Below are 25,294 nucleotides of genomic sequence, written 5' to 3'. Positions count from 1 at the left end.
CTTGGGGCTGTACACTTCTTTTTTAAGATGGGTTCATGATCTGGGCACTAACATCCTTTAGCTGAATAGGATATATTAGCAGGGTGTGATATTTCTTTTCACTGGTCTTTTTACTTTCTTGCATGGAATGGTCAGGTGGTTGCTCAGGGCTTGAGTGGGAAGTCGATACTCCATAGGGCTGTCTCCAGCTGACAGCCAGAAAGGGGGAGGCTGGTTCCTTCTCAAAAGTACTGGGAGGAGTGGGGGGTTTGGGTGAGTTGAGGGATGGGGAGTGTGGGGGCGAAACTATAACAGTATGTCTCCGGCTGGTGACCCTGCCTCAGCGACGGGTGGTTTGTGGGGGGAGTGAAAATGGTCAAAGTATGGCCAATTTATCTGAGGCTTACTATTTGTATTTTTCTTAAAGTGGTGGAACAATAATTTATAGTTACAAAAGTTACAAGGGCACGGCAGAGTCGCTACAATTCTTTCATTTTCATGGCTCAGTTTAAATGTGAATGAAAAAATGAGCAGTACAGACAGCTGTGGTGAGAGAGCGAGCATTGGCTCAAGGTACATGCATAATTGATGTGATTCCGGTGCCTATCTTCGAGGCCTTCACCAAAGCAAGTGTTTCGAACGCTAAGTCTTTACATCCACAATGGATACAATGGGCTAACTCACTCACAACAACAGATGTAGACTACAGATTTAATTCTACATTACAAACAGAAGCTTTTCTGCAGTATGAACAAGAATACTCTCTGCCTAATGAAATAATGGGTCTAGATTGCTATGATTATATCATGTATACTGGTTGGTCTGCCCAGCCTGCCATGGGGACTAAGCACTAATACTCAGCTTCATGTGCCCTTGCTAAAGGGTGCATGCACAATGGAGAATTCCTTCCTGAACAAACCTACAGGCAGTCACTTGGTGACTGCATAGTGCACCTGGCAGAACTAAAGGCTGTAATTCTGACATTAGAAAATACGGATCATGGATTCCCCACTTTTATAGTGTGTGATTCAGACTACTATGTCCAGTCCTATAATTAATACCTGCACTATTTGAGCCAGAATGTATTCAGAGATTCAAAAGGTTGCACAATAAAGCATAAGTTGCTTTGGGAAAAGGTGGCAAAGCTGAAAGATTGCTAGCCACAGACTCAGGTAATACACACATTGAGTCATCGACGTGTTGGCGTTTACCTTGCAGGGAATTCCATGGCTGATGAAGCCTCAAAAGCAACAGTTTGCACAGCAGCGATTGCTGCACTTACTCGTTCTAGCATGAGGATAGACAGAGATATCATGGTGACTGTCAAAGCTGCATGCAACGACACCCACCTATCGAAAGGCTTTCCACTTAAGTACTCCTACAAGATTACTATTTGTATTTTTTTTAAGGTGGTGGAACAATAATTTAGAGTTACAAAAGTTACAAGATCACGGCAGAGTCGCTACAATTCTTTCGTTTCCATGGCTCAGATTAAATGTGAATGCTGGAATGTATCTGGAATCAACATGCATAGTAAGCGAAAAATTGTTTTGGAAGGAGATTGGTTTATATAAACCCCAACTGGTAGCTCTGACTGCGACCCACTTAGCATACAAGGATAGGTCCCTATTTAAGCAACTAGGATATGATGTAGTTATCTGCACATCACAATCAATTTTGATACATGAGTTTGCACTGATGTCTGATAAGAACTTCAGTGGCCAAGTTCTTAGAACTGCCGCTGAATCTAGGGAAAGGTGGGTTCTTGCTCATTTACTACTAAACTCTATGAAATGTGTCCAATGCGTGGGCTATGGCCCTAACATTAATGACCCAGAAGCATTAGACATGCTGTCATTGGAGTTATTGAATTGGGCTGGGTAACTGATTGTAATGGGGGATTTTAATTGCATATTTGATTATAGTATAGAAACTACAGATCGTACTGCCATCTTGGGTAAACCCAGAATTAGGGCTTCACTTAGGAATCTTATTCAGCTGCATGGTTTATGTGACTCATAGCGCACCCTATACCCGGCCGATCCTGGTTATACTTTCTACTCATGCCTCACAGGCACTATTCTAGGATCGATATGGTCTTTACTGGGAGGTCCCTGCTGGATAGTATAGAGATGAAGGTATGTCCCAGGATTGTCTTAGACAATAATATGATTATGTTTTCAATTGGTTTAGCTGGAGACAGGGGCATCCGTACTAAGTTTTCATTTCCCCGGCATCTGCTCGCAAATGACGACTTTATAACTCATGTATCAGGCTTACTTAGGGAGTTCCTCCAGGTCAATACGAATACAGCTCCACCGAAAAAAATCGGGAACACAATGAAAGCATATGTCAGGGGTATCACTCTGCAGCATGCGGATAAGCAAAATAGAGATACCTTGGAGAAGGCCCACACTCTTCGCCAAGCTATTTTACAACTTGAAATACTACCTGCTTCTAAAATCTCGCAAGGCCTGGCAGATAAGCAGCTGTTTTTTCCCCAGCCAGTGGAGAAAATGTCTCTTCTTGAGCATAGGCTAAAAGATCAGGCAGCCGCTAGGTATGCAAAATACAGACCGACAATCAAAGTGCGCAAAATGGGCAATTAAGGGTGAGATGGCAAGCTGTAAACCACTCCTTTGACAATTCTGGAACAGTTTGCCTGGTTGTATAAGGAATCATACAGTCAGACAGAGATTATAGATCAGGCCAGCTGCTTGGAGTATATCCCGCAGTGTAGCCTAACTCACCTGGGGGAAAATCAGGCAAATGATATGCAGGCTGATGTCACATTAATGGCTTTGCCAACAGGTAAGGCGGCAAGCGAGGATGCTATACCTTTGGGGTTCTACAAGGTATTAAAGACATATTTACTGTGGAATTCCTCAAGGTGGCTCACCACATTTGTATGGGGGATGCCCCGCGTACATGGAATATTGCCAACATTACTGTATTTTAAAGAAAAGATAATCCTTCGGAGGATATGGGGTCATGTCGGCCCATATCCCTGATTAATACAGATGCAAAATGGTTTGCTTAAATTCTGGTCATGCGTTTGGCCCCCGTAATCTCTCTCCTCGTCTCCTCACAACAACACAGATTTGTTCCAGGAAGAGATTCCAGCAGCCATACCAACATGGCAATCACAGCTTTTGATGTTGCTGGGAGGCTTTACATTAATATGGGTGTGATCCTTTTAGATGCAGAAAAAGCCTTCAACTGTGTTGCATGGGTCTTTATGTGGATTACAATGTGGGCCTTTGGTGTTAGCGAAAGCTTTATCTATCTGACCCAAGCCTTGTATAAGACATCCAGGGCAAGGGTAGTCCTTGCAGGGAACTGCTATATTCAATTTCAGATATCTCGAGGCACCCGTAAGGGATGCTCGCTCTTCCCCCTTTTGTTCGCTCTTTATATAGAGACATATCTGCATACATTTTGCAGGAATGCATGTATTCAACCTCTGATTGTTGGAGAGCAACAGCTGAAATTGGCTGTATGTGTCGACGATGTGGCAGTTTTTTCCTCCGATCCTTTAATAGCAACCAAACAGGTTGCCAAAGAGGCAGCCAGGTTTGACAAAGTATCGGGGTACAAACTTAATACATCCAAAATCCTAATGCTCCTGAATTTTAAGCCAGATTCTCCTACCCCAAGGATAACTACTACTGCAATTTATCTGGGTATCAAGCTATGTCCGGAGGTTTTCAATATCATTAAATTGAACTACAAACCTTTGCGGTAAATTCCAAATTAAAATCCTGGAACAAGTCACCACTTATGATTATTGGGTGAAGTAACAAAATTAAGATGAATATTCTCCCCAAATTCCTCTATTTGTTCAGGGTCCCAGACTTGAGTAACAGAGCTACTACAAAATTTGGATGACCAGGCATTTTTCTATGTCAATGACATATATTTGATGAATAATGACCTCGTGGAACACTTGACAAGAGTAGATCATACAATTTTAGAGTTTGCTCACAGGGGATATACATCAAGTTTTTTCAAAATCAAAAATTTCCCACCTCAATGTCCTTTCTCTGGGATATGCGCTGTCAAGTGAAGGAAAAAGCCTTGCAACACACTTCTTATAGATAGGTGCGCTGCTTTAACCACCAACAACATTGAAAAGACTACAGTCCATATTGGTATTCCTAAATTTTGGCAAAAGATACATTACAGATTATGCCGAACGGGTTAAACCATTCTACGACTCGATACATCCAGACTTTTCAAGCACATGGAACACAGGAACACACAAATATTTGACGTTCCATGCAAACTGACATGATAGCTTCCAAACATTTACGCACACATGTTAACACAACAAACCTGGTGATCTGCGTCATCGCAGGAAGACCAGTGTACAATTACATCAGGTTCAATGAAGGTGACACAATACTAACTGCATATAAATCTCATTTATACACTAATGCTGAAAAGCGTTTTGCACCTACTGAAAAAATCCTGACAGCAGTACAGACAGCTGTGGTGAGAGAGCGAGCATTGGCTCAAGGTACATGCATAATTGATGTGATCCCGGTGCCTACCTTCGAGGCCTTCACCAAAGCAAGTGTTTCGAACGATAAGTCTTTACATCCACAATGGATACAATGGGCTAACTCACTCACAACAACAGATGTAGACTACAGATTTAATTATACATTACAAACAGAAGCTTTTCTGCAGTATGAACAAGTATACCCTCTACCTAATGAAATAATGCCTCTAGATTGCTATGATTATGGGGCATATGTATCAAACTCCCCTTAAGCGAATCTCAAATTGCGAGAATTTGCGATTCGCAAAATCAGATTCGCTAAACGGGATGTATAAAATAAATCGCTAATCATTTGCGATTCCTTAAAAATCGCAAATAATTCGCAGAATCCCGTATTGCGATTTCTTAATAGCGAAATTCGCTAACTAAGAAATCGCAAAAACGGGAATCTGCAAGCCTGGTGCAGGCTGATGACATCACAAACAGGAAACTGTAGTGATTGCCTGCACCTGCTCACCTGAGCCACACCCAGAGGCTGCTTGTGGAGTGTGAGGAGGCTTTCCTGGAGACAGCAACCAGCAATGGATCCCAAACAAAACCAGCAGGGCAAAGATGCAGAAAAAAGAAAGAGAAAACACAAGTTTTCAGAAAAGGAGCAGGAGGTCCTCATTGAGGAGATGGTCTGCAGCCATGAGCTCCTGTTTGGGAAGAAGGCACTCAAAGTCCCAGAGGCCAGGAAGAGGAAAATCTGGCTGGAAATACAGAGCAAGGTGAATGCTGTTGGAGTCACCACACGCACCATCGAGGAGCTGCGCAAGCGGTGGTATGATATGCGCCAGAGGTCCAAGGAGAGGGTGGCAGCCAGACTCAAGGATGCCAGTCAGACTGGAGGAGGACCATCCACTGCAGAGCAGCCAACCCCCCATGAGGAGCTTGTGGAGTCAACCCTCCTGCCTGAGAGCGTTGGTGGTGTGGCTGCAATCGACAGCTCCGACCCCTCATCCAGCAGACAAGGTAAGATGCATGCCAAATCACCCTGCACTCCTCCCCATCCCTTGCACACTCCCCCAAATGCGCATAGTTAACTCCCAACATGCCAATCCAGCCCAGGTCTTACAGCACACCCAGCAATGCATCATGGTACTCGTAGTACTGTGTCTGACTGTGTGTCCATGACACCATCACAAGTAAATGCAACATATGTGTTTTGGGGATCATTGAATAGAAATGTGTCAGAGATTAGCCGTCAAAGATTTGTAACTTTATTGAGTGCCACATGCAGACAGTAACACAAACTCATATAGTCCCCTTTACATCCACAGCACACGCCATGCCACAAGAAGACAGCGCTGAGGGAGAGGAGCCTGCAGACCCTGCGGACTCCAGCGATGAGACAGAGCAGCAGCCAATTCAGCGCAGGAAGCGCGCACATGTGCCCCCACTGCCTCCATTTGAGGATGAAGTCCCAGCAACAGGCAATGACACCGACAGGAGAGAGGGGAGTCAGGGTGTGACAGACATGCCCCGTCATGACGCACCAACACCAAGGCAAAGGGAACAGGCCATTTCCAGGTCAAGGCCCAGGAGCAGCACTGCAACAGAAGGAGAAGGCACCGTGTTCTCCGGCTTGGAACAGTGCATGTTGCAGGAACAGCGCCTGCAAAGCAAGGCAATGCGGTCAATGAATCGCCAGCTAGGCCGCCTACATCAGGACAATCGCAACATGGTAGCGGCAATACGAGAGCTCTGTGCCACTTTGAGGGACACCCAAGCTGCCAATGACAGGGCTGGACGACGTGCCAATGCACGGCTACACAATTATACCAAGGCAGTCAACCGCCTCTGCACCACCACCAGCGCACTCACACGCAGAAGCGTAACGATGCAGGTGGACATGGCACATTGCTGCCAGGACATAGCGCGAGGGCTGGCGCAGGTGACCACTGCTGTGGAACAGCTGCAGACAGCCAATGCAGGTGGCAGCGCACTAATGGCCTCTGCTGAGAGTGAGGACACATCGAGTCGCAGCAGCATCACTCCAACCTTGCCAGGTGAAAGACGCCGCAGTGGCAGACAGGTAGCAGGCCAAGGGCGCACCATGGGGGTCAACCACCCTGGACGGCACCGACGGAGGTGATCATCTGCGGGGACACTGACTGCAACACGGGTGCATTAACCCGCAAAAGGCTGTTTGCCCTATTTCTTGTGCCTTCTCTGCACTGTGTGTACAACATGTGCTGGGGACAATTACATTTTCTTTCATGTTAAGTGTGATTAAACACTTGACACATCATCAGGCTTTGTAGTCTCATTTCCTCAATACTCACCTAAAAGTAGTTTTGTGTGATCTCAGTCCGTCTCTGGCGTCCAGCAGCTGCCCCAACTCCTGGTGCTGGTCTGGCAGGGGGAGCAGGGCGCTCGTCATCCGATGTGTCTGTATCGGTCACATCAATTGTGGTGCCTTTCCTCATTGCCATGTTGTGTAGCATTGCACAGCTTGCCACGATTTTACAGCAGGTCTCAGGGCTGTATTGCAGTGCGCCTCCACTCTTATGCAGGCACCGGAAGCGGCTCTTCAGGATTCCGAAGGTTCGCTCAATGACACAGCGTGTAGATCTGTGTGCCCTGTTGTAGCTCCTCTCACTTGCATTTGCAGGATCCAGGTATGGGGTCAGGATGAAGTCGCGCACTGCATAGGCACTGTCACCTGCATGGAAAAAAACACAATAGGTGAGTCAATGTCCCCCCCCTCAACTGATGTAGTGGATGTATTGATGTGTGCAATGTATTTACCGAGCAGGTACCCCTCCCCAAACTCTCCAGCACTCAGACGTCTGTGTATTCCACTGTGTCGGAAGATGAAGGAGTCATGTGTACTGCCGGGGTATTTGGCTACGATGTCGGTGATGTGATACTTAGCGTTGCACACAATCTGTATGTTGAGGGAATGGTAGCATTTCCGATTCCTGTAGACATATTCAGTTTCTGCTGGGGGTGTGATGGCCACATGGGTCCCGTCAATGCAGCCGATGACGTGGGGGAAACGTGCAATCTGGTAGAAGTCCAGTATCGTTTGTTGTAATGCCTGTTGGGTGGTGGGGAAGTAAATGTGATGTGGGAGCCTCAGTAGCATTGCATCTAGGAAGGCATGGAAGAAGCGCGAAAGTGCACTCTGTGACACACCACCAACCTCCGCTATGACCCGTTGAAAACTCCCTGACGCGAGGAGGTGCAGGGAGCACAGGACCTGCACATGTGTGGGAATTGTTTGTGTCCTGCGAGTAGGGTGCTCCAAGTGGGGTTTCAGCTCCTCAATCAGGTCCATTATGGTCTGTGGGTGCAGTCTGTACTTGTCATAGATCTCCTCTTCAGTGTTCTGTAACAGGGTGATGCGCAGCCTGAAGATACGTTCCTGTCTCATTCTCCTGTGTGCAAGGGCCCGAATACGCAGCCTCCTGGCTATCACGTACATTGCAGCCATTGTGGGTGTGTTTGTTGCATTGTGGGCTGGTTTTTGTACCTTGCACCAGTTTACCACCTGCAAGCAATTGGTGTTAATTGCGATTTCTTAATTAGCGAATTTCGTGAAATCGCAATTTGCGATTTTTTCATACATGTGTTTGCGATTTCTTAGCTAGCGATTTCTTGTTAGCGATATTCGCAACGCTAAGGAATCGCAAATTAGGTATTCGCTAGGAAATTCACAGTTTTCTTGTTTCGCAGCCTAAGAAATCGCTAATTTAGCGATTTCTTATTTTTCAGTTTGGAAATGTGTCATACATATGAAATAGCGAAAAATCAGTCGCAAACGCTGTTTTTTGCGATTCGCAGCGTTTGCGACTAATTTTTGCTTTCATACATATGCCCCTATATCATGTATACTGGTTGGTCTGCCCAGCCTCCCGTGGGGACTAACCACTAATACTCAGCTTCATGTGCCCTTGTTAAAGGGTGCATGCACAATGGAGAATTCCATCCTGAACAAACCTACAGGAAGTCACTTGATGACTGCACAGTGCACCTGGCAGAACTAAAGGCTGTAATTCTGACATTAGAAAATACGGATCATAGATTCCCCACTTTTATAGTGTGTGATTCAGACTACTATGTCCAGTCCGATAATTAATACCTGCACTATTTGAGCCAGAATGTATTCAGAGATTCAAAAGGTTGCACAATAAAGCACAAGTTGCTTTGGGAAAAGGTGGCAAAGCTGAAAGATTGCTAGCCACAGACTCAGGTAATACACACATTGAGTCATCAACTTGTTGGCGTTTACCTTGCAGGGAATTCCATGGCTGATGAAGCCACAAACGCAACAATTTGCACAGCAGCGATTGCTGCACTTACTCGTTCTAGCATGAGGATAGACAGAGACATCATGGTGACTGTCAAAGTGCATGCAACAACACCCACCTATCGAAAGGCTTTCCACTTAAGTACTCCTACAAGATAGATGCACAAAACATACCATATGCTCACATCCCTGGAGTGGTGAATAGAGCAATTCCAAACACTCGCTGGCATGGGTTAATATTGGCTGCACACAAGGGTCTGGCTTCTTCACATGAGGGGGTGGCTGCTATAATTTCAATATGGCAGCAGCACTATTGGTGGCCAGGTCTTTACAAACAGAAGAAGGATTTTGTCCTTAAATGTGACATCTGCCAGCAGATGAAGGGTTCCACAATAATGCTCCACCCCTAACACATCTACTGATACCAAACAAGCCATTTGCTTTTGTCTATCTGGACCATTGTGTCCCTCTGTCATCAGATGGGGCTTAAAAGTAAGACTGGGCAAAGCACTACGCTATGCTCGCGTAGTTTGCGAAGTTTGCGCTACTTCGCATTATGCGAATTGCACGTAGCACAGTGCAAACATGCGTAGCGTAGCATTGCGTAGTGCAGCAATCTTTTTTGCTTGCTCGCGGTCCTCAACATCAAGTTGGCGACCGCAAGCAAGCAAAATGACATCCCGGCGAGACTTTTTCCTTGTTCGCGATCAGCAACATCAAGTTGCCGATCGCGAGCGTGGAAAATCAACATCCCGGCGAGATTCTCAACGCGAGGAGGTCAGGTTTCTCATTGCGAATGGTCGCGTATGCTCACGACCGCTCACGATGAGAAACTACCAGTCCGCGTTAAGAAAGCTGCCGCTCGAGTAAAATTCTACTCGAGCGGCAGAAAACTACAGCTCGCACTGTGCAAGATGCCCTTTTCAATGATTGCACAGTGCCGGATGATTGTCCACACTGTGCAATCATTGAAAATGGCTTCTTGCACAGTGCAAACAGGGTACTACGCAGTTTGTGAAGTGCTACGCGTAGCTCGCATAGTGTGAAGTGCACTTTGCGTAGCTTCGCGTAGTGCTACTTCGCGAACTATGCCCAGGGTTACTTATAAGTACATCTTGGTAGCAGTGATTACTGTGGGTATGGCCACAGCGGTCAGCTGACGCCTGAACTGTTATAAAGAATCTGCAAGTCTTTATTGGGACATACGCAGTAGGCAAATTACATACCGACCAGGGTCCGGCCTTTAGCTCTAGGGCTTACAAGAGGCCATGGGAAGTTTGGGTGTGACCCTGCATTTCTCCAAAAAGGGAAATGCGGTTGTGAAGTGGAAAAAAACGTGACATAAAGCAGTCTTTACAGCAAGGGTACTCGGCTCAGTTTGAAGGTGGGTCTATCACCTATATGGGGTCCAGAAGGCACTCAACAACGTACCGAGAAACTCCCTGGGGTGTCTGGCTCTCTATGAAATTCTGTTTGGGGTAAGGATGTAGGCGCCAGCCCTCGCCAATCCCAGCACATTGATGGCGGAAACACCATATGACATCAATGAATGTTTGCTGTTTCACAGAAACTGAAAGAATTCCGGGATGAACAAAGCAACGTCCAAGTAAAATGCACCACCACTGGAGAAGTGAAGGTAGTCCCGGTGACGCCTGACTGGAACCCGAAAGTTGGGGATCTGGTCAGGGAAAACAATTGTGGACAAAACAGAGTTTGGTCCATCCCACAGAGCGCCTTTACCTGTCCTGGCTGTTGAAATGACCAGAACCATACTTCTTCCGCCCCTTGCAGGTCGCAAAGACAAAAGATTTGTCTCCATTGATCTGATCAAACCACACTATGTAGCCGATTCTCAACAGTAAGCCACGTGGACTCCTGGGTAGCTACCTGCCTCCTCTCGCTACTGTACAGGAAGTTCAGATGGAAGCTTTAATAACTGAAGAAGCATCCTCTCTCAAATGAGAGACAACAATCAACAATAATGAAGTATGTCTTTTACCTGTTACAACTACAACACTTGTACAGTCAACTAGCACAGAAAAACAGATTTCAATTTGGAAATCTGAGAAGAACACAGCCCACGTCAATATACCACAGATTGAGGTACCTCCCAGTTGTACAAAACTTGCGGCACTGCCAAAAATAGAGAGGACTGCCGCTGACTACTTCATTGACTTTGAGGACTTCCTTTCCAACACCTCGGATCCACCACCACAACCACCACCACTCCCTTTCAGGCTGAAAGTGCGTGTTTTTTTATCTTTTATCTGAACAGGACATTCTTTATTTCTCCTTGGTTACATTTTTGGATTACAATTGAGTCGTTGTTCCCTGGTCCTCGGGACTGGCTTGGTGACAGTCTTTTTCTTGCTTCTAAATGGACTCTATCTTACACAGTACAACTAGTGAACTTGGTACTCAAACAACATACATCATCACACCATGAACAAAGAGGCCTTTCCCTGGTGAACATTTCAGCAGATTCAGTTCCCAAGGGGATTGTTTGGAATAGAGTATCTTATGCTGTGTGTGGCCCCACTGACCTTTTACAAATATAATATTTAGTCAATATTGATATCATTTCTCCTAGTACTATTTCTGACGATTGAGACATGATACAGTGCATGAACTGCTAGAAGATCTAGAGCATTCAACTGTGTTTTCCTCTGATGAATTGTATAATGGTACATCTAATTAAGACAACATGTTTTGTTTTCACCGTTATGGTCATCATTTTCTACAAAAAACAAATGTTCGACATGCTGTTTAAAATTGCATTCAATGAGAACATTGCCCTACACCGCCACGTGGTAGTTAAAAAACATTTGCGCAGAACTTTGCTTATTTTTATGGTTATGATACATCTGACCCGGCCCCATATTTTTTTAGGCTTGCACCGTCACCTGCAAAAAAAATATGCTAACTGACACCAAGCTGATTTATCCTGCCTCTTTTCTTTCCTAGCTGTCTCTACAAGGTTTTGACTTTTGGAGGGATACTATAGATGTAAAGTCTATTTAGGGGACAAAAGACTGGCAGGTTCAGGGAACTGAGGCTTTGTTTAGAGCATGCCTGATACCACAACAAATGATTTTCCTGAGCAAATGTGTGCAACAAACTCCATGTCTTGGAATAGCCAAGCTGAAATATTTGACCACACCACAAATTCCCACATTTGCATGTTTTCAAAACTGGACACAATTTCACACTACAGTGAGGATACATTAGATACCATGCTGCGTAATGGCACATTCAATTAATCTGTCCCCAATTGGAATGGATGGTTAATTTGGCCACTGGACACTAACGTCTGTCAAGTACGATTTCTGGTTAACACCGAGGGTTTCAAGATTCATACACCTGACATACCTTATGAGTACTCCCTAAAATACTTGGAAGCCAATCTGACCCCTGAAGAATGTTGGATGGGTGAGACAAACTCAAAGATGAAGCATGCAACCTAGGTTAGTGGGTAAGGGTTTGCCTCCAACTTTTATGAAATCCACACTGTAGAACTAAGGATATTCATTGAAAATGTTCACAATTTCTGGGGTTACTCCCATGTCCAGATTTCCAATTTTGATGTGTCTGGTAGGTAGGATGCAATATCTAGACAATGGACAGGAAAGTAACCGGAGATATCACCGGTGGTATAGATTAATTCATACATTAATTATTTATTGCAAATGAATACCTACAGCTATAAAATAGAAGCCAGGCTGCTTGTATTTCAATTCTTCATTGCATTTCTCACTGTCATAAGATGAAAAAACATTGCATCCAACACAGAAAGATCATATTTTACCCACGGTGGTCAGAAAATACTCGTCTTGTTTCTACCCCCTCCAAATACTTATCCAAATGTAAACTTTCAACACATCATTTAGCATAGTTACATAGAATCATTAAACATATTCTCTCCCATTTGCCTCCGTTTCTAGTGAAAGAAGGGTCAGGCATTGATACATGGGATATCTCACCACCCACCAACCTGAGGGCACCAACAAACTTTAGTTTTCCTTAACCACCATCCAGTTCCCCCAGTATTTTTTTCCCAATATTTAATATATGTATGTATCCCCCATTCCAGTTGGGTTCTCATTACGTTTCTCTCCTATATATCTGAGGCCCAACTGTTCATGACCTCTTTGATGGAGACAGGTTTGTAGTTAAGGTCCAGAACCCCTTCAAGAAAGAAACCACAGATGAAACATTTGAAGAGATCTTCACCATCGTCCAATGCAACTATGAGTAGAAGGTGAAATGAAGGAGATTCTTGAAAAAATCCTCTGCAACCTCAGGTTTATTATCCAACAGCCAATACCTTAGGCAAGTGGGGCTGGGCATTTCATCATGCAGTGCTAGTCGCCTGGAATGGCTTTGTGCCAATCAGTTGTTTTAGCACTTGCAAACCTCAATACAATAACTAGTTTTAGAACTTAAGGAAAGCAAGAGACCAGGGTCGATCATGATGCCAACATCTGGACCGATACTAGTGTATCTGGCACCAGGCCTGACAGAACCATAAACTATAAGCCAGGATAAACCTTCCATCAGCGTTATGATTCATTAATCTGCAACATTAGATAACCTCACACTTTGTGTGAGATGGTAGTCCTGGTTCTGTCCAGCGTCAGGTGTGTGATGCACTTAGAGATCAACTGAACAACAGGATAGATGTAGCCAAAACGATGATGAAATGTGCATTGGACACAGTTGATGTAGTAGCCTTCTGTATATGACCAGGTATTATTTTGTACAGACATGCATGGATTAAAAACTATAGGCTTCCGTTGAGGTGTGCAAGTACAACTTGACCATGCACCGCACTGCACTGCCTTCTTTAGAGAAATTCAACTAGAACACGCAAGGAGTTTGGAATTCCTGTAGCTTGGAAGTAGCTGAGTGCTGCACATTACATGGGAGTTGGAAGTTGATTTAGATCATGTACATCTAATGAGTATAACTCAAATGCATTTCACACATTGCATTTGGACATTATTTTAGGTGCAGCCTCATTAAGTGATTTGCCCAGAAGCACACGAATATGACGACAATGTATCTCAAATACCACAGTAATTACTAGTGCTATTGCCATTAACTGAAGAGGTTCAGCCAGCAAACCCAACTTTGGTGTCATCCGTCTTCTCGCGTTTAATAAATTAGTGGATTTAGAGGAGACAGAGACTATCTTTTTTCTCCTTTTACCATTGACTCTCATACCACTATGGATGTCTGCCTTTATCAGAACAGGAACAACATCACTGTAACCATTATGTATGGGAGGTAGTAAAATCTGGATATTGCCTCCTTTTTAGGTCGAGCCTAGCTGCAGCGCATGTGCGCTGTTCGCTCTGCAAGGCATGCAGTAGTCCAGTATGCTGTATAAGCCTCACCCACTCTCCGCCCATAATTTTCATTGCCTGGTGTCATTGTCCTTGGTAAATGCTGGCTTCCGATTCATTATGAAGCTTGTTAGTCCCTCCTTGTTACCGCCTACTCGCCATTTGTTACCGCCCATGATGACTGGAACTTTTACTTGGCTCCATACACAGTCGGCTCTATCTCGGGGGTCAGCACTATTTTGTTTATGGGCACTTATGGGGACAATGGCAGATGCTATTTTATTGTATTTGTATCCAGAGTGCGGCGCCCTCTTTAGGGACACCGCGCTCAGTTTATTTATTTATTTATATTTAACTTTGATGTTGAGCACGGCGTCCACTTCTAGGACACCACGCTCTGTTTATTTTGTATTTATATTTTACTTTCATAATGAGCTTGCTGCCCACTTCAGGGACACCACGCTCGGTTTCTTTATGTTTCTTTTTAACTTTACACTGAGCGTGGTGCCCGCTTCAAAGACACCTCACTCCGTGTTGAAGTAAAAAAAAAAGAAACTCAGCGCAGTGTCCTTGCAGTTGCGCTGCGCTTAGTTTTAAACTTAAGTAAGCATTTGCAATGCAATAGGTCTCGTATTTACGCAAGTTTAAGCTATTGGCATTGTAAATGACAATGCCTTTTATTTATGTTTTAAAAACTAAAATAATAGGCATTGTCATTTACAATGCCAATAGCTAAAACTCGCGTAAATGCGAGACCTATTGCATTGCAAATGCTTGTTCTGAAAAAGCTTCTACCAATCCCTCCCACTGCCTCATTACCTCACTACACAGAAACATCTTTTTCTGGTTCCACAATGCTTGGTTCAAGTCAAAGGTTTGTGACTGTGCTGGAAACTAAGGCTGGCTCAAACTCAGCAGTGGGTCCACATCTAAATAGGGTGTGGAAACCACGAGTTTGGCTGGGAGGGAGCACCACCAGGTTATTGCAGCCATTCTGTCCAGCCAAACCCTAAGAGTCCCCATGGCCTTGTTTGCATTAAATGCATCAGAGAGGATACCTGAGAGGAACAAAAGATGTTACTCAAGTTGTCTGCTAATTCCCAAGAAGGAAGGCGTATGTTCAGTTTTAAACCTCAGGTTTTGTTTGTAAAATGTAGAAAACAATCCTGAAAAGAGTTCCGTTCAAAACAGTAACCCTGCAGCACATTCTCCAAACCCTGAAAGAATTCACTAGTTCCTCTTGATTAGCAGGACGCACATTTTCACAGATGTAGGAAATGTTCGCACTGGCAATTACTAAGATGTTTCAGAAGCAAAAAGAATTTCCAGTTCACAGTGGTACTGGTTTCCTCTCCTTGGCCCTCTGAGTCCTGCTAGCTGAAAAGTCTTACAGTGCAGGGAGGTGAACTGAAATTTTCATTCCATCTTGACCATGTTTCCCCGAAGAGATTGCTCTTTTCAAATTGACAGTTGTGGTGAAACATCTGAATTTTGTTTTAAAACAAACATTTCTGTACTAATGAGGTCCGAAGCCAGGATGTAGTTTTACATAGGTTTATTGAGTTAAGTTACAGGTAGTTGAGTTGTAGAGATGCAGCCCCACCAGGAGCAGTCTGCCTGCTGCTCAGCCCATACACCAACTATTACACTCAAGCATCCAGGCACCCAAACATTCCATTCAAGACCATCACACCAACATTCCATGCATCACATTCACACTGGGTGAGCAGCTAGGGAGCAAGTAACCAAATAAGTATAATACAGATTACTACATATCCTTCTTTCTTCTACAACACAAAAATAGAAACTGTAAATAAGAAAAGGTTCAAACAAAGAGAACCCAGGCAATGAAATTGAACAACGGTAGAAGAAAGGCAGGAGCAAAATAACCCTACACATGAAAGGAAAAAACATAGAAAACCATAAAAACCACAGAAGGAAAGAAAATACACAAGAGGTGTTCCAAAATAAGTACAAGTGAAATGGAAAGAGAATTCAGAGAAAATATGCAAGAGATGTACAAGAAGTACAAGTAAGAAAAATAAACAATGTAGAGGAGATGCAAAGATAAATATACATAATATATATATATATATTACCCACCCATCATCCTTTTATAATTTTCTTTAAAGAAACATTAGAGCTGGGTGACAGACACCCGAGCTGACTTTCCCCAAAATACAGGCGAATAAATGGACCAGAAACAACATGGAACATCAACACCCAACATCAACCAATGAAAATAGATAAGGGGAAAGAAAGAAAAGAATGTTGGCTACTAACGATACAGCCAAAGAGGCCTAGGGGGAGAGAACCACAAGAATGGCAAAAGTGTGCGCACAAACAATGATACACCTGAGACTCGTACCAATTAGAACCCCTATTAAGAGGTTAGTAGCATGAACAGAACAGCAGAAACACATGGGACTCGTACCCATTAGAACCTCTATGTGAAGGTTAGAAACAGGAACAGAACAATAGAACACATGGGACTTGTACCCAATAGAACCTCAATGTGGAGTAAACGTGCACAAATAATATGCATACATGGGACTTGTACCCATTTGCAATAGAAAAAATGGGACTAAAACCCATCAGGAAAAGAAAAAAATGGGACTCGTACCCATTAGAACACCAAAGTGGTGGTTAGAGCGTGAACAAAACAACTGAATACATGGCACTCGTACCCATGAGAACCCCTATGTGGAGGTTAGAGTGTGAACAAAACAATCGCATACATGGGACTAGTACCCATGAGAAACTGTGTAAATAGGCCAGACACCCACAACATAGTGTGTAGATGGGAAAAACACACATTACAAACTGTGGAGATGGGACAAAGCCCATAAAGTGTGAAGATGGGACTAAACCCATAACAAACAGTGAAGATGGAAGTAACACCCATAACGAACTGTGATGATATGATTGAAGATGAGCAGTAACAAAATAAACCAATTTTACATGTAAGAAATGTAACATTCAATATTCACTTCTGCACAGAAATAACAAAAAGATTGATGAATGTAAAAAACAATCATGCCTAAATAGAATGTGATTTGACAAGGTAAACACTACGCCGGTGAGCGACCTCTCACCCGAGTACTGCCTCATTGGACAAAACCTAAACATGAGATTGTCTACATCAGACTTGGATGACAGTCCCTTTGCAAAGTTAACTTTTGTAAACTTAAACAGACTTGAAGAAAAGAGTTTGTAGACCCCTGAAGAATTCCTTGCATGAAATATATACATACATACATATCCCATCCCCGTCGCCAAAAATCAGTTGTAACGAGGTCCGAAGCCGGGATGTAGTTTTATGTAGATTTATTGAGTTAAGTTACAAGTAGTTGAGTTGTAGAGTTGTAGAGATGCAGCCCCACCAGGAGCAGTCTGCCTGATGCTCAGCCCATACACCAACTGTCACACTCAAGCATCCAGGCAACCAAACATTACATGCAAGACCATCACACCAACATTCCATGCATCACATTCACACTGGCTGAGCAGCTAGGGAGCAAGTAACCAAATAAGTATAATACAGACTACTACACCATGTTTCCCTGAACAGATTTCTCTTTTCAAATTGACAGTTGTGGTGAAACATCTGAAAGAATTAAAAAAAAATAAAAAAATCTGCATTTCTGATCCTTGCTTTGAATGTTGGTATTAGCAGTTCTTTTGGGCTCACTAGTCAAGCTATGGTGATTTTTTTACAAGATGCTCCTCTCCCCTTAATATACCGTACTTGTTGTCCACTACCTGAGCAAAAGAAGTAAATCAGCTGGCAAAACTGCTGGCATCCCCCATCCGCCATTATCTCTAACTACAAAAATTACCTTGTTACAAAATATCGCCTGGTGCATGTGATTTTATTGCCAATACTCTTGTTTTTCACCTTTTGAAGGTGGAGTAGAGATGGCACAGGCTGAAAATGGTGTGTACCTTTACCTACCACTACATTCATAGGTAAAAAGAAAGATATGAAAATAATTTGTCTTAAGTTGGGCTGAGCGCAGTAAAAAACTAGACAAACTCAAAATATTTTAAGACTTGTTATAAGCCGACAGGTAAAGCTGATTCAGCTAGGAGAATGAATCAGAGTTCCGAGCTGTGAGCCCCAATCCGATCGACTTGTCAGCCTCCTACCTTGACTTCCTTGAATTCGTTCTCAAAGCACTCCTGTTTGGACTCCAATGTGAGTGGTACATCTTAATGTCGCAAAGCTGCTTTTCACAGCTTTATTGTTTAACTCTAGCTATCACGTCCACTTGAATGACTCATAAAAAACACCTATTTTAAGGAGTATCGATTAGAAGAGTAAGACCCTCCTTCAGAGTTTTTTCGGAGTTTCCTGACCCCTTCTGTTACTGTTTCTTTGGTAACATTCTTCCTGATAGATCTGCGTGCTTTCCACAGATTTCTTCTCACCTTCTTGCCTTCCCACTTTGAGAGTGCTAATTAGTGTTAGTTACTCTTTATTTTTCAGTAAGAAATTTTTAGGTTTTGCCTACACAGCACCTGTACTGTTTGTGAAATCTCTTGTATTCAATATATCTTAAAAGGGGCTATTACCACTTCCCGGTCCCGAAGTACTGTGTTAATGTGTTTTTGTGCTGTACTTTTTTTTGGCTTTACTTTCCATGGCTGCATTAAACCGTATCGCACATTTTGTTTACTTTCCCTGGCAGCACTACTGTCTCCATTTCTTTGATTCTCTGATCCATTGCATTTTTTGGCTTATAATTTTCGCGGCTGGCCCATTTTGGAGTGAAACCGTGTTGCACATCACTGCCATCTCCATTTGTTTTATTTTCCGATGTTTCATACTAATTTTAGCTTTTACCTTTCACATCTTGCTTATTTGCATTGAAACCGTGTTGTACATCACTTCTTTCTCCATTTCTTTCATTTTACGATGCATTCATTACTTATTTTGACTTTAAACTTTCATGGCATGCACGCATTTGCTTAAGTACATTTAAAAAGGGCTATGGGTTTACTGAATGATCTGCACATCCATTCAAACTAATAATTGCTGAGCTTGTATTACAAAAAAAAAACGTGTCTTGCGGGTGCTCCTGAAGTGTTATAATACCCACCCAGCAGGGTATGAATGTGCTAAGACTCAAAGAATCTAAAGCAATATGAAATCACAGAACACCAGGGCACACCAAATCACTATATCTATAATCCAAAAAATTTCATCAAGTGAGATTGGTGCTTAATAACACTCAGGAAGAATATTCGTTCAATTAGCCATAAGTCAGAATGTCCTTTCAGTTGAGGAAATGAAGAAAAGTCTTGAATCAGGTTCTTCTTTGTGCTTTATTTTCAATTCACAATAGAATGGAAAGCAACAGCAGCCGACAGAAATTTCGCCCCCCTGGGCTTTTTCAAGGCTGCAAGAAGATATTTAAATACCATTTTTATAGATAGTGACACTCAATGGTCACCTTTTAAAATAACACCCATCAAAATGCCCTTTAAGGATATGTCTACGTGGTAATTAGACAATATACATCTTATGCACCAAATGCAATGATATTCAGGCATGCTGCTGTCATATATAACACATATGTATCCCTATATTAATCATAGTCTTTTACATAAAGATTAAATCATGGACCCCAACAATTCACTTAAAACAATGAATCAAGTTCAAGGTGTGAACATACATATTGAGAAAGACCCCAAATTGAGACCCATGTTGACTTTCAGTGGTGTGTTGAATATCCATTCAAAAAAGAAGCCAATGAATAGGTGAAAAAAGAAAGAGTCAAAAGAACATAGTTAGTATAGAAAGGTCCAACACCAGTGCGCGTCACTTCTTAAGAAATAGAGCAAGAGACGGTCCAGTACCAATTGACCCTAAATAGTGACAAGGTTCGCCTTCACAAAAAACGGCCTCACCTCAAGTTTGAGAACAACGTTTTGATCGAATAAATATCATGTAAGAGCAAAAACTTCTTTATTGGAAAATTCTGTAATGCACAAGAGATAACCAGAGTGCCGATGAAGCGGTGATCAATTACACACTCCTTATGGGGACAAAGTAAAACGATATCAATCGAAGGTTAATAAGTTCAAGTCAATCCATCCTTACCCGAAAATTTCACGGGTAGAATGCCATCTCACTTTCAATTGAAGTCCCCACAAAAGTAAACACCGCTGTAATGTGTCACTTTTAAGTTAAAGGCAACCTGGCTCCCTGGACCTTGATAAGTCTTCTTTCTATACGGAGGTTCAAAGGGCATGGGAGGAATAGGAGGAGAATCAACAGAAAAATTTGTAAGTAAAAAGCTTAGTACATGGCCAATTAGTAATATCGCAGAGTGTACTGACCCAGGAAATGTGTGTACCTGTATCTTCACCTGTGTTCTCCGCTGACAACGATCGGCAGTTCCGCGTATGTCAGACACGGACGCCATCTTTTTTAATCTTTAAAGTCGAAGCAAAGCATTGAGATTGAAATGGGACAAACAGAACCTCATAGGTTTAGTGAGTGAACAGTATAAACATTGTTAATTCATCTAATCAAAATGTTGTATTTAGGATAATTTAAAGGTCACATACTTCTACTACACACAGTGCCTCCGTGAAACAAAAAAGGAACTTTTTATTCTTTGATGAAAAGATACTGCAAATTATGCGGGATAAAATTCATCCTAATTAAAGTATACGGGAATCACATGCTATATCTCATTTTAGTTTGTAAAACGAGATATATTTATATTGTGTAAAAGTGCATGTATGGTAAAATTATTGGCCCAGTCTTTTAATTACATAACCAAGTTGTCGATAAAAAATAAAGAACGGACTGTCTATAACAGTTCCAACAAATGTGGGTCATCACTGTCTTTAGTTAAAACCACAGCAGTTCATTTGCTAAAAAATGATTGTTATCGGAAGCCTGTGACAGTTTCAACTAATGTCGGTCACCACTATAATTGGTTGAACCCACAACAGTTCATTGGCTAAGAAATGACTGTTATCAGAGATAGTCCTCACACACAAAGTACAATAAAACAATCCATATGATAATGGATTAGAAGCTGCAATGAAGATCGCAAAATTGCCTATTATCTCACCAAATGAGGTTAAAAAAAGAGCCAAAATGTGGTGAATATTTGTTAGTCTAGCCCACAGATCACGAGTATTGTGAATCAATAAATAGTGCTCGATATATCCAGTTAGGCCATTTAAAAAAGGAAAGAAGATTCAGCATCAATGAAAGTTGGGAAAGGTCAGGTATGGACAGAAGGTGTGATAGATACTCACTCATACTCAACCCTATCCTAGATCATATGCTTTAAGTACAACCATAGTGATTGATCATAAAGTTAGATGTGGACAAAAGATGTAATTAATAGTCACTCATACTAAGCCCTATCTCACAGCATGTGCTACAAATATAACCATAGTGATTAGTCATATCTACGTCGAAAACTCATACGTAGAATAAGTCATGATACAACATGGTAGAGGATCGGAATAAAGTACAGAGCTAAAGTATTGATAATGATATACATTATTGATTCCATCAGTCACTTACAGGAATTCATACATCTCCTTATCAATATTGAGCCCACATTCCACCGCCCTCAGTTTAATGATTCCAGTTTACGCAGTTGAGATATTTTATCTCCACCCCTCAATCCCGAATTCACCATATCTATGCCATGGAAACCCAATTTTAGGAGTTCATTAAGTTTGTGTGTGGTGTTAAAGTGAACCGCTAGAGGGTATTGGGTGTTGTTGTTCCTGATAGCCCGAATGTGTTCTTGGATCCTCTCTTTAAGAGGTCTAATAGTGCTTCCAATGTATCTTTTTCCACATATACATTTGATACAGTACACTACCATTTTAGTGTTACAATTTATGAAGCTCATGATAGTGTATTCTCTCTCTGTGTTGTACTTGAATCTAGTGATTTTATGTAATCCAAAGCAAGTTTACTGGAGTGGGAAGGGTATGCCCAGACGTGGGTCCCGTGCTCTCCATGCCACTGGAAAAAGCTATCCTGGCTGAAGAAGGGTGAAACCCCGAAACCGGTCCTAGGATGCTTGTTTCCAGTCCAGGGAGGACCTGGCTTGGCAGTTCGGGCTGGACTGTTCCCATGAGGCACAGGGTCAAGACTGATTTGCATATGGCTGGGTTCAAACTGGAACGGCATGGTGAGCAAAAAAACGATGGATTTAGGCCCAGATCTCTGTACTGTGGTGAATGTATAACATTGTTCTGCATTCTGTCCATCAACTGTTGTTTTTGCATTTGTCACCCCGAGTGGGAAGGGTATGCCCAGATGTGGGTCCCGTGCTCTCCATGCCACTGGAATCAAGCTATCCTGGCTGAAGAGGGGTGAAACCCCGAAACCGGTCCTAGGATTCTTGTTTCCAGTCCAGGGAGGACCTGGCTTGGGAGTTCGGGCTGGACTGTTCCCATGAGGCACAGGGTCAAGACTGATTTGCATATGGCTGGGTTCAAACTGGAACGGCATGGTGAGCAAAAAAACAATGGATTTAGGCCCAGATCTCTGTACTAGGGTAAATGTATGACATTGTTCTGCATTCTGTCCATCAACTGTTGTTTTTGCATTTGTCACCCTGAGTGGGAAGGGTATGCCCAGACATGGGTCCCGTGCTCTCCATGCCACTGGAATCAAGCTATCCTGGCTGAAGAGGGGTGAAACCCCAAAACTGCACTGCAGGCATTCCTTCCCTCTGTACGGGGAAGTGTAGTGCAGGTGTTCACAGACAACACCACCGCCATGTGGTATTGCAACAAACAGGGAGGGGTGGGGTTGTGGACCCTTTGTCAGGAGGCTCAGCGCCTCTGGACATGGCTGGAACATCAGGGCATCACCCTGGTGGTTCAACACCTGGCGGGCTTTCTGAACGCAAACGAACTTAGCCGCCGGTGCATGATGGATCACGAATGGTGTCTGAACTCAGACGTGGCGCAAGGCCTCTTTCAGCGATGGGGAGAGCCTTGGTTAGATCTATTCGCCACCAACGAGAAAGGGCAATGTCATCAGTTCTGCGTGTTGGAGTTTCCAAGGCGGCGCTCGCTCGGAGACGCTTTTCGTTGCGAGTGGAGTTGCGGTCTGTTGTACGCCTTTCCGCCAATACCACTTCTGCCCAGAGTGCTGAAGAAGATCAGGCACGACCGGGCCCAAGTCATCCTTGTGGCTCCGGATTGGGCACGAAGATACTGGTATCCTGAGCTAATCAGTCTCTTAATCGATACCCCGATTCGACTGCCTCTTCAGGAGGACCTTCTGTCGCAGCAGCAGGGGACGGTCCTCCACCCGAACCTGTCCAGCCTCCACCTCCAGGTGTGGAGATTGTGCGGTGACAGTTGATGCCATTTGACTTGACTCCTGAAGTCTGTGATGTCATTCTGGCAGCCAGGCATCCCTCCACTAAAACGGTATACACCTGCAGGTGGAACAAATTTGTGACATGGTGCACAGCAAAGGCTGGGGATCCCCTTTCCACCTCTCTTTCTGAAGTTCTGCTCTTTCTTCTTTCCCTGGCCCAGCAGGGCTCTGCTCTGGGCATCCTCAAGGGATATCTTTTGCCTATTTCTGCCTTCTTACGGCTGTGAGAAGTTGGCCTGATATATGATGTCACTAGTTCTAGTGTACACCTTGTATCAGTCCAAACAACCCTTATGGTGATTGGTTGTAAAGTCAACCTTATAGACCAGCTATCCTAGTGGTAGCATGGACAAGAGCAGTCTTAGGCTAAACTCTGTATGGCATGTGAAGCCAGCTGTTATACCATTTACAACACCTTGAATACCAAATGAAAGGACACCACAACAGATATATTATAAAAATAGAATGTATTTATTCTAGTCAAAACACCCTCAGCACTCTTTATGACATTTGAGGTAAGTACAACACAGTCTTATTCAAGCATACATAAGTCACACAGGTAAGTAATACAGTTAGGCCCTAGGGGCCACGCAAACCATATACTAAGTAAGTGGTATAAGAACCACTGTCACGAACACAGGATAGGCCTAGGCCTAGGGAATCGCTGGGGCTACACTATCCTATCAGTTGCTAGGCAGTGGGAGGCCCACGGGATTTAGGTGCAGAGTGGAAACACTCACGCGTAATGCATTAAAGTCGATAGAAATAGTAGTATTTAGTAATTCAGAGTTTTAGGACACTTCGGAAGGAACTAGGAGTTAGAGACTTGGAAACTAGACACTTGGATAGTCAATACCCTTGTGAGCACCGGAGTACTCAAGTTACCTAGCCCACGGGCTGCGGGTGCATAGGTGTGAACTTGCATCGGGTTTCGTCGTCGACTCCTATGGATGCCTGAAGAAAGTTGCTGACAGGCAGTCAGTGAAGAGTGTCCGGTGGATTCCAAGGATGGAATCAGGAAGGAGGATACCTGCAAGCAGAGGGGACAGAGTCTAGGTCACCAGCCAGGAGCCGGGAAGGAACCAGGAAGGAACCAGGCGATGTCGTGAAGATGCAGGTGAAGAGGTGAAGCTTGTCGCAGCAGCCACGGGTACCAGGAGGTGTCGAGGACAACCAGAACCAGGAGGCGAGCTGTCCCTCAAAGGCTCTTGTTGTCGGCGGCGTCGATGTCGAGTTAGGACCCAACAAGCCTTGGCAAGCGTAACCCACGCAGGATGGAGGACTTGCTTCTGTCGCAGACCAGGAAGGTCTGGGGTGCTTCCCTTTCACAGAGGAGCGGGTGCCAGTCTGGAGGAGCCGGACCAGCAAGGCAAAATTGAAGGTTCGTCGTCACAGAGGTCACTAGCCAACGGGCCAGCAACCGGACAACACGTCGAGCAACTCAGGTGCAGAAGGGCCCCACGCAGAACACGTGAAGTGTGGGGAGCTGATCTTCTTTGCAGATGGTGCTCGGGATTGGGGCTTCTCAATTCCCCAAGCACAGCCTCGAGGAAGCCTCAGAAGTCGCGCTAGTCAGTTACTAGCCACTTTTCCCAAGTCACCGGTCCCACGTCCCTCATCGCCTCCATGGGTCTCAGCTTTGCTGTAGATGTGGATCTGGTTCAGAGGTGTCTGGAAGTTATGGCGCTGGTCAGTCTCTGCAGTCGTCCCTCGTAGTATCAGTCGCAAAGCAAGCAGCGGTCGCTGGGTGGTGCCTGGTTGTCCAGGGTGGTCACTCCTTGGCCCCA

General features: G+C 43.8%; 2 protein-coding genes across 2 annotated transcripts in view; both read left to right on the top strand.

The window, feature by feature from the left end:
- The window catches only part of HFM1 (helicase for meiosis 1), a 3,754,865-nt gene that overhangs the window by 2,058,988 nt on the left and 1,670,583 nt on the right, over positions 1–25,294 (top strand). The window lies entirely within an intron of this gene.
- LOC146834672 (myb-related transcription factor, partner of profilin-like) lies at positions 5,065–8,517 on the top strand. The gene is made up of 3 exons (XM_085600215.1): positions 5,065–5,497; positions 5,806–5,915; positions 8,434–8,517. The coding sequence occupies exons 1-3, from the start codon at positions 5,065–5,067 to the stop codon at positions 8,515–8,517; spliced, it is 627 nt and encodes a 208-aa protein (XP_085456341.1).

The sequence above is a fragment of the Triturus cristatus genome, chromosome 4_2, assembly GCF_964204655.1.
Source record: "Triturus cristatus chromosome 4_2, aTriCri1.1, whole genome shotgun sequence".
Classification (NCBI taxonomy): domain Eukaryota; kingdom Metazoa; phylum Chordata; class Amphibia; order Caudata; family Salamandridae; genus Triturus; species Triturus cristatus.
The sequence above is the reverse complement of the archived record's forward strand: the minus strand, read 5'-3'. Positions and strand labels throughout refer to the sequence as shown.

What these genes read in the sequence shown, in the direction of transcription:
- LOC146834672 (XM_085600215.1), top strand. Translation starts at nt 5,065, where the DNA reads ATGGATCCCAAACAAAACCAGCAGGGCAAAGATGCAGAAAAAAGAAAG. An exon ending in CCCCTCATCCAGCAGACAAG is followed by an intron (nt 5,498 to 5,805) that starts GTAAGATGCATG and finishes TTACATCCACAG; the next exon opens with CACACGCCATGCCACAAGAA. An exon ending in AGCGCAGGAAGCGCGCACAT is followed by an intron (nt 5,916 to 8,433) that starts GTGCCCCCACTG and finishes CCCTTGTTAAAG; the next exon opens with GGTGCATGCACAATGGAGAA.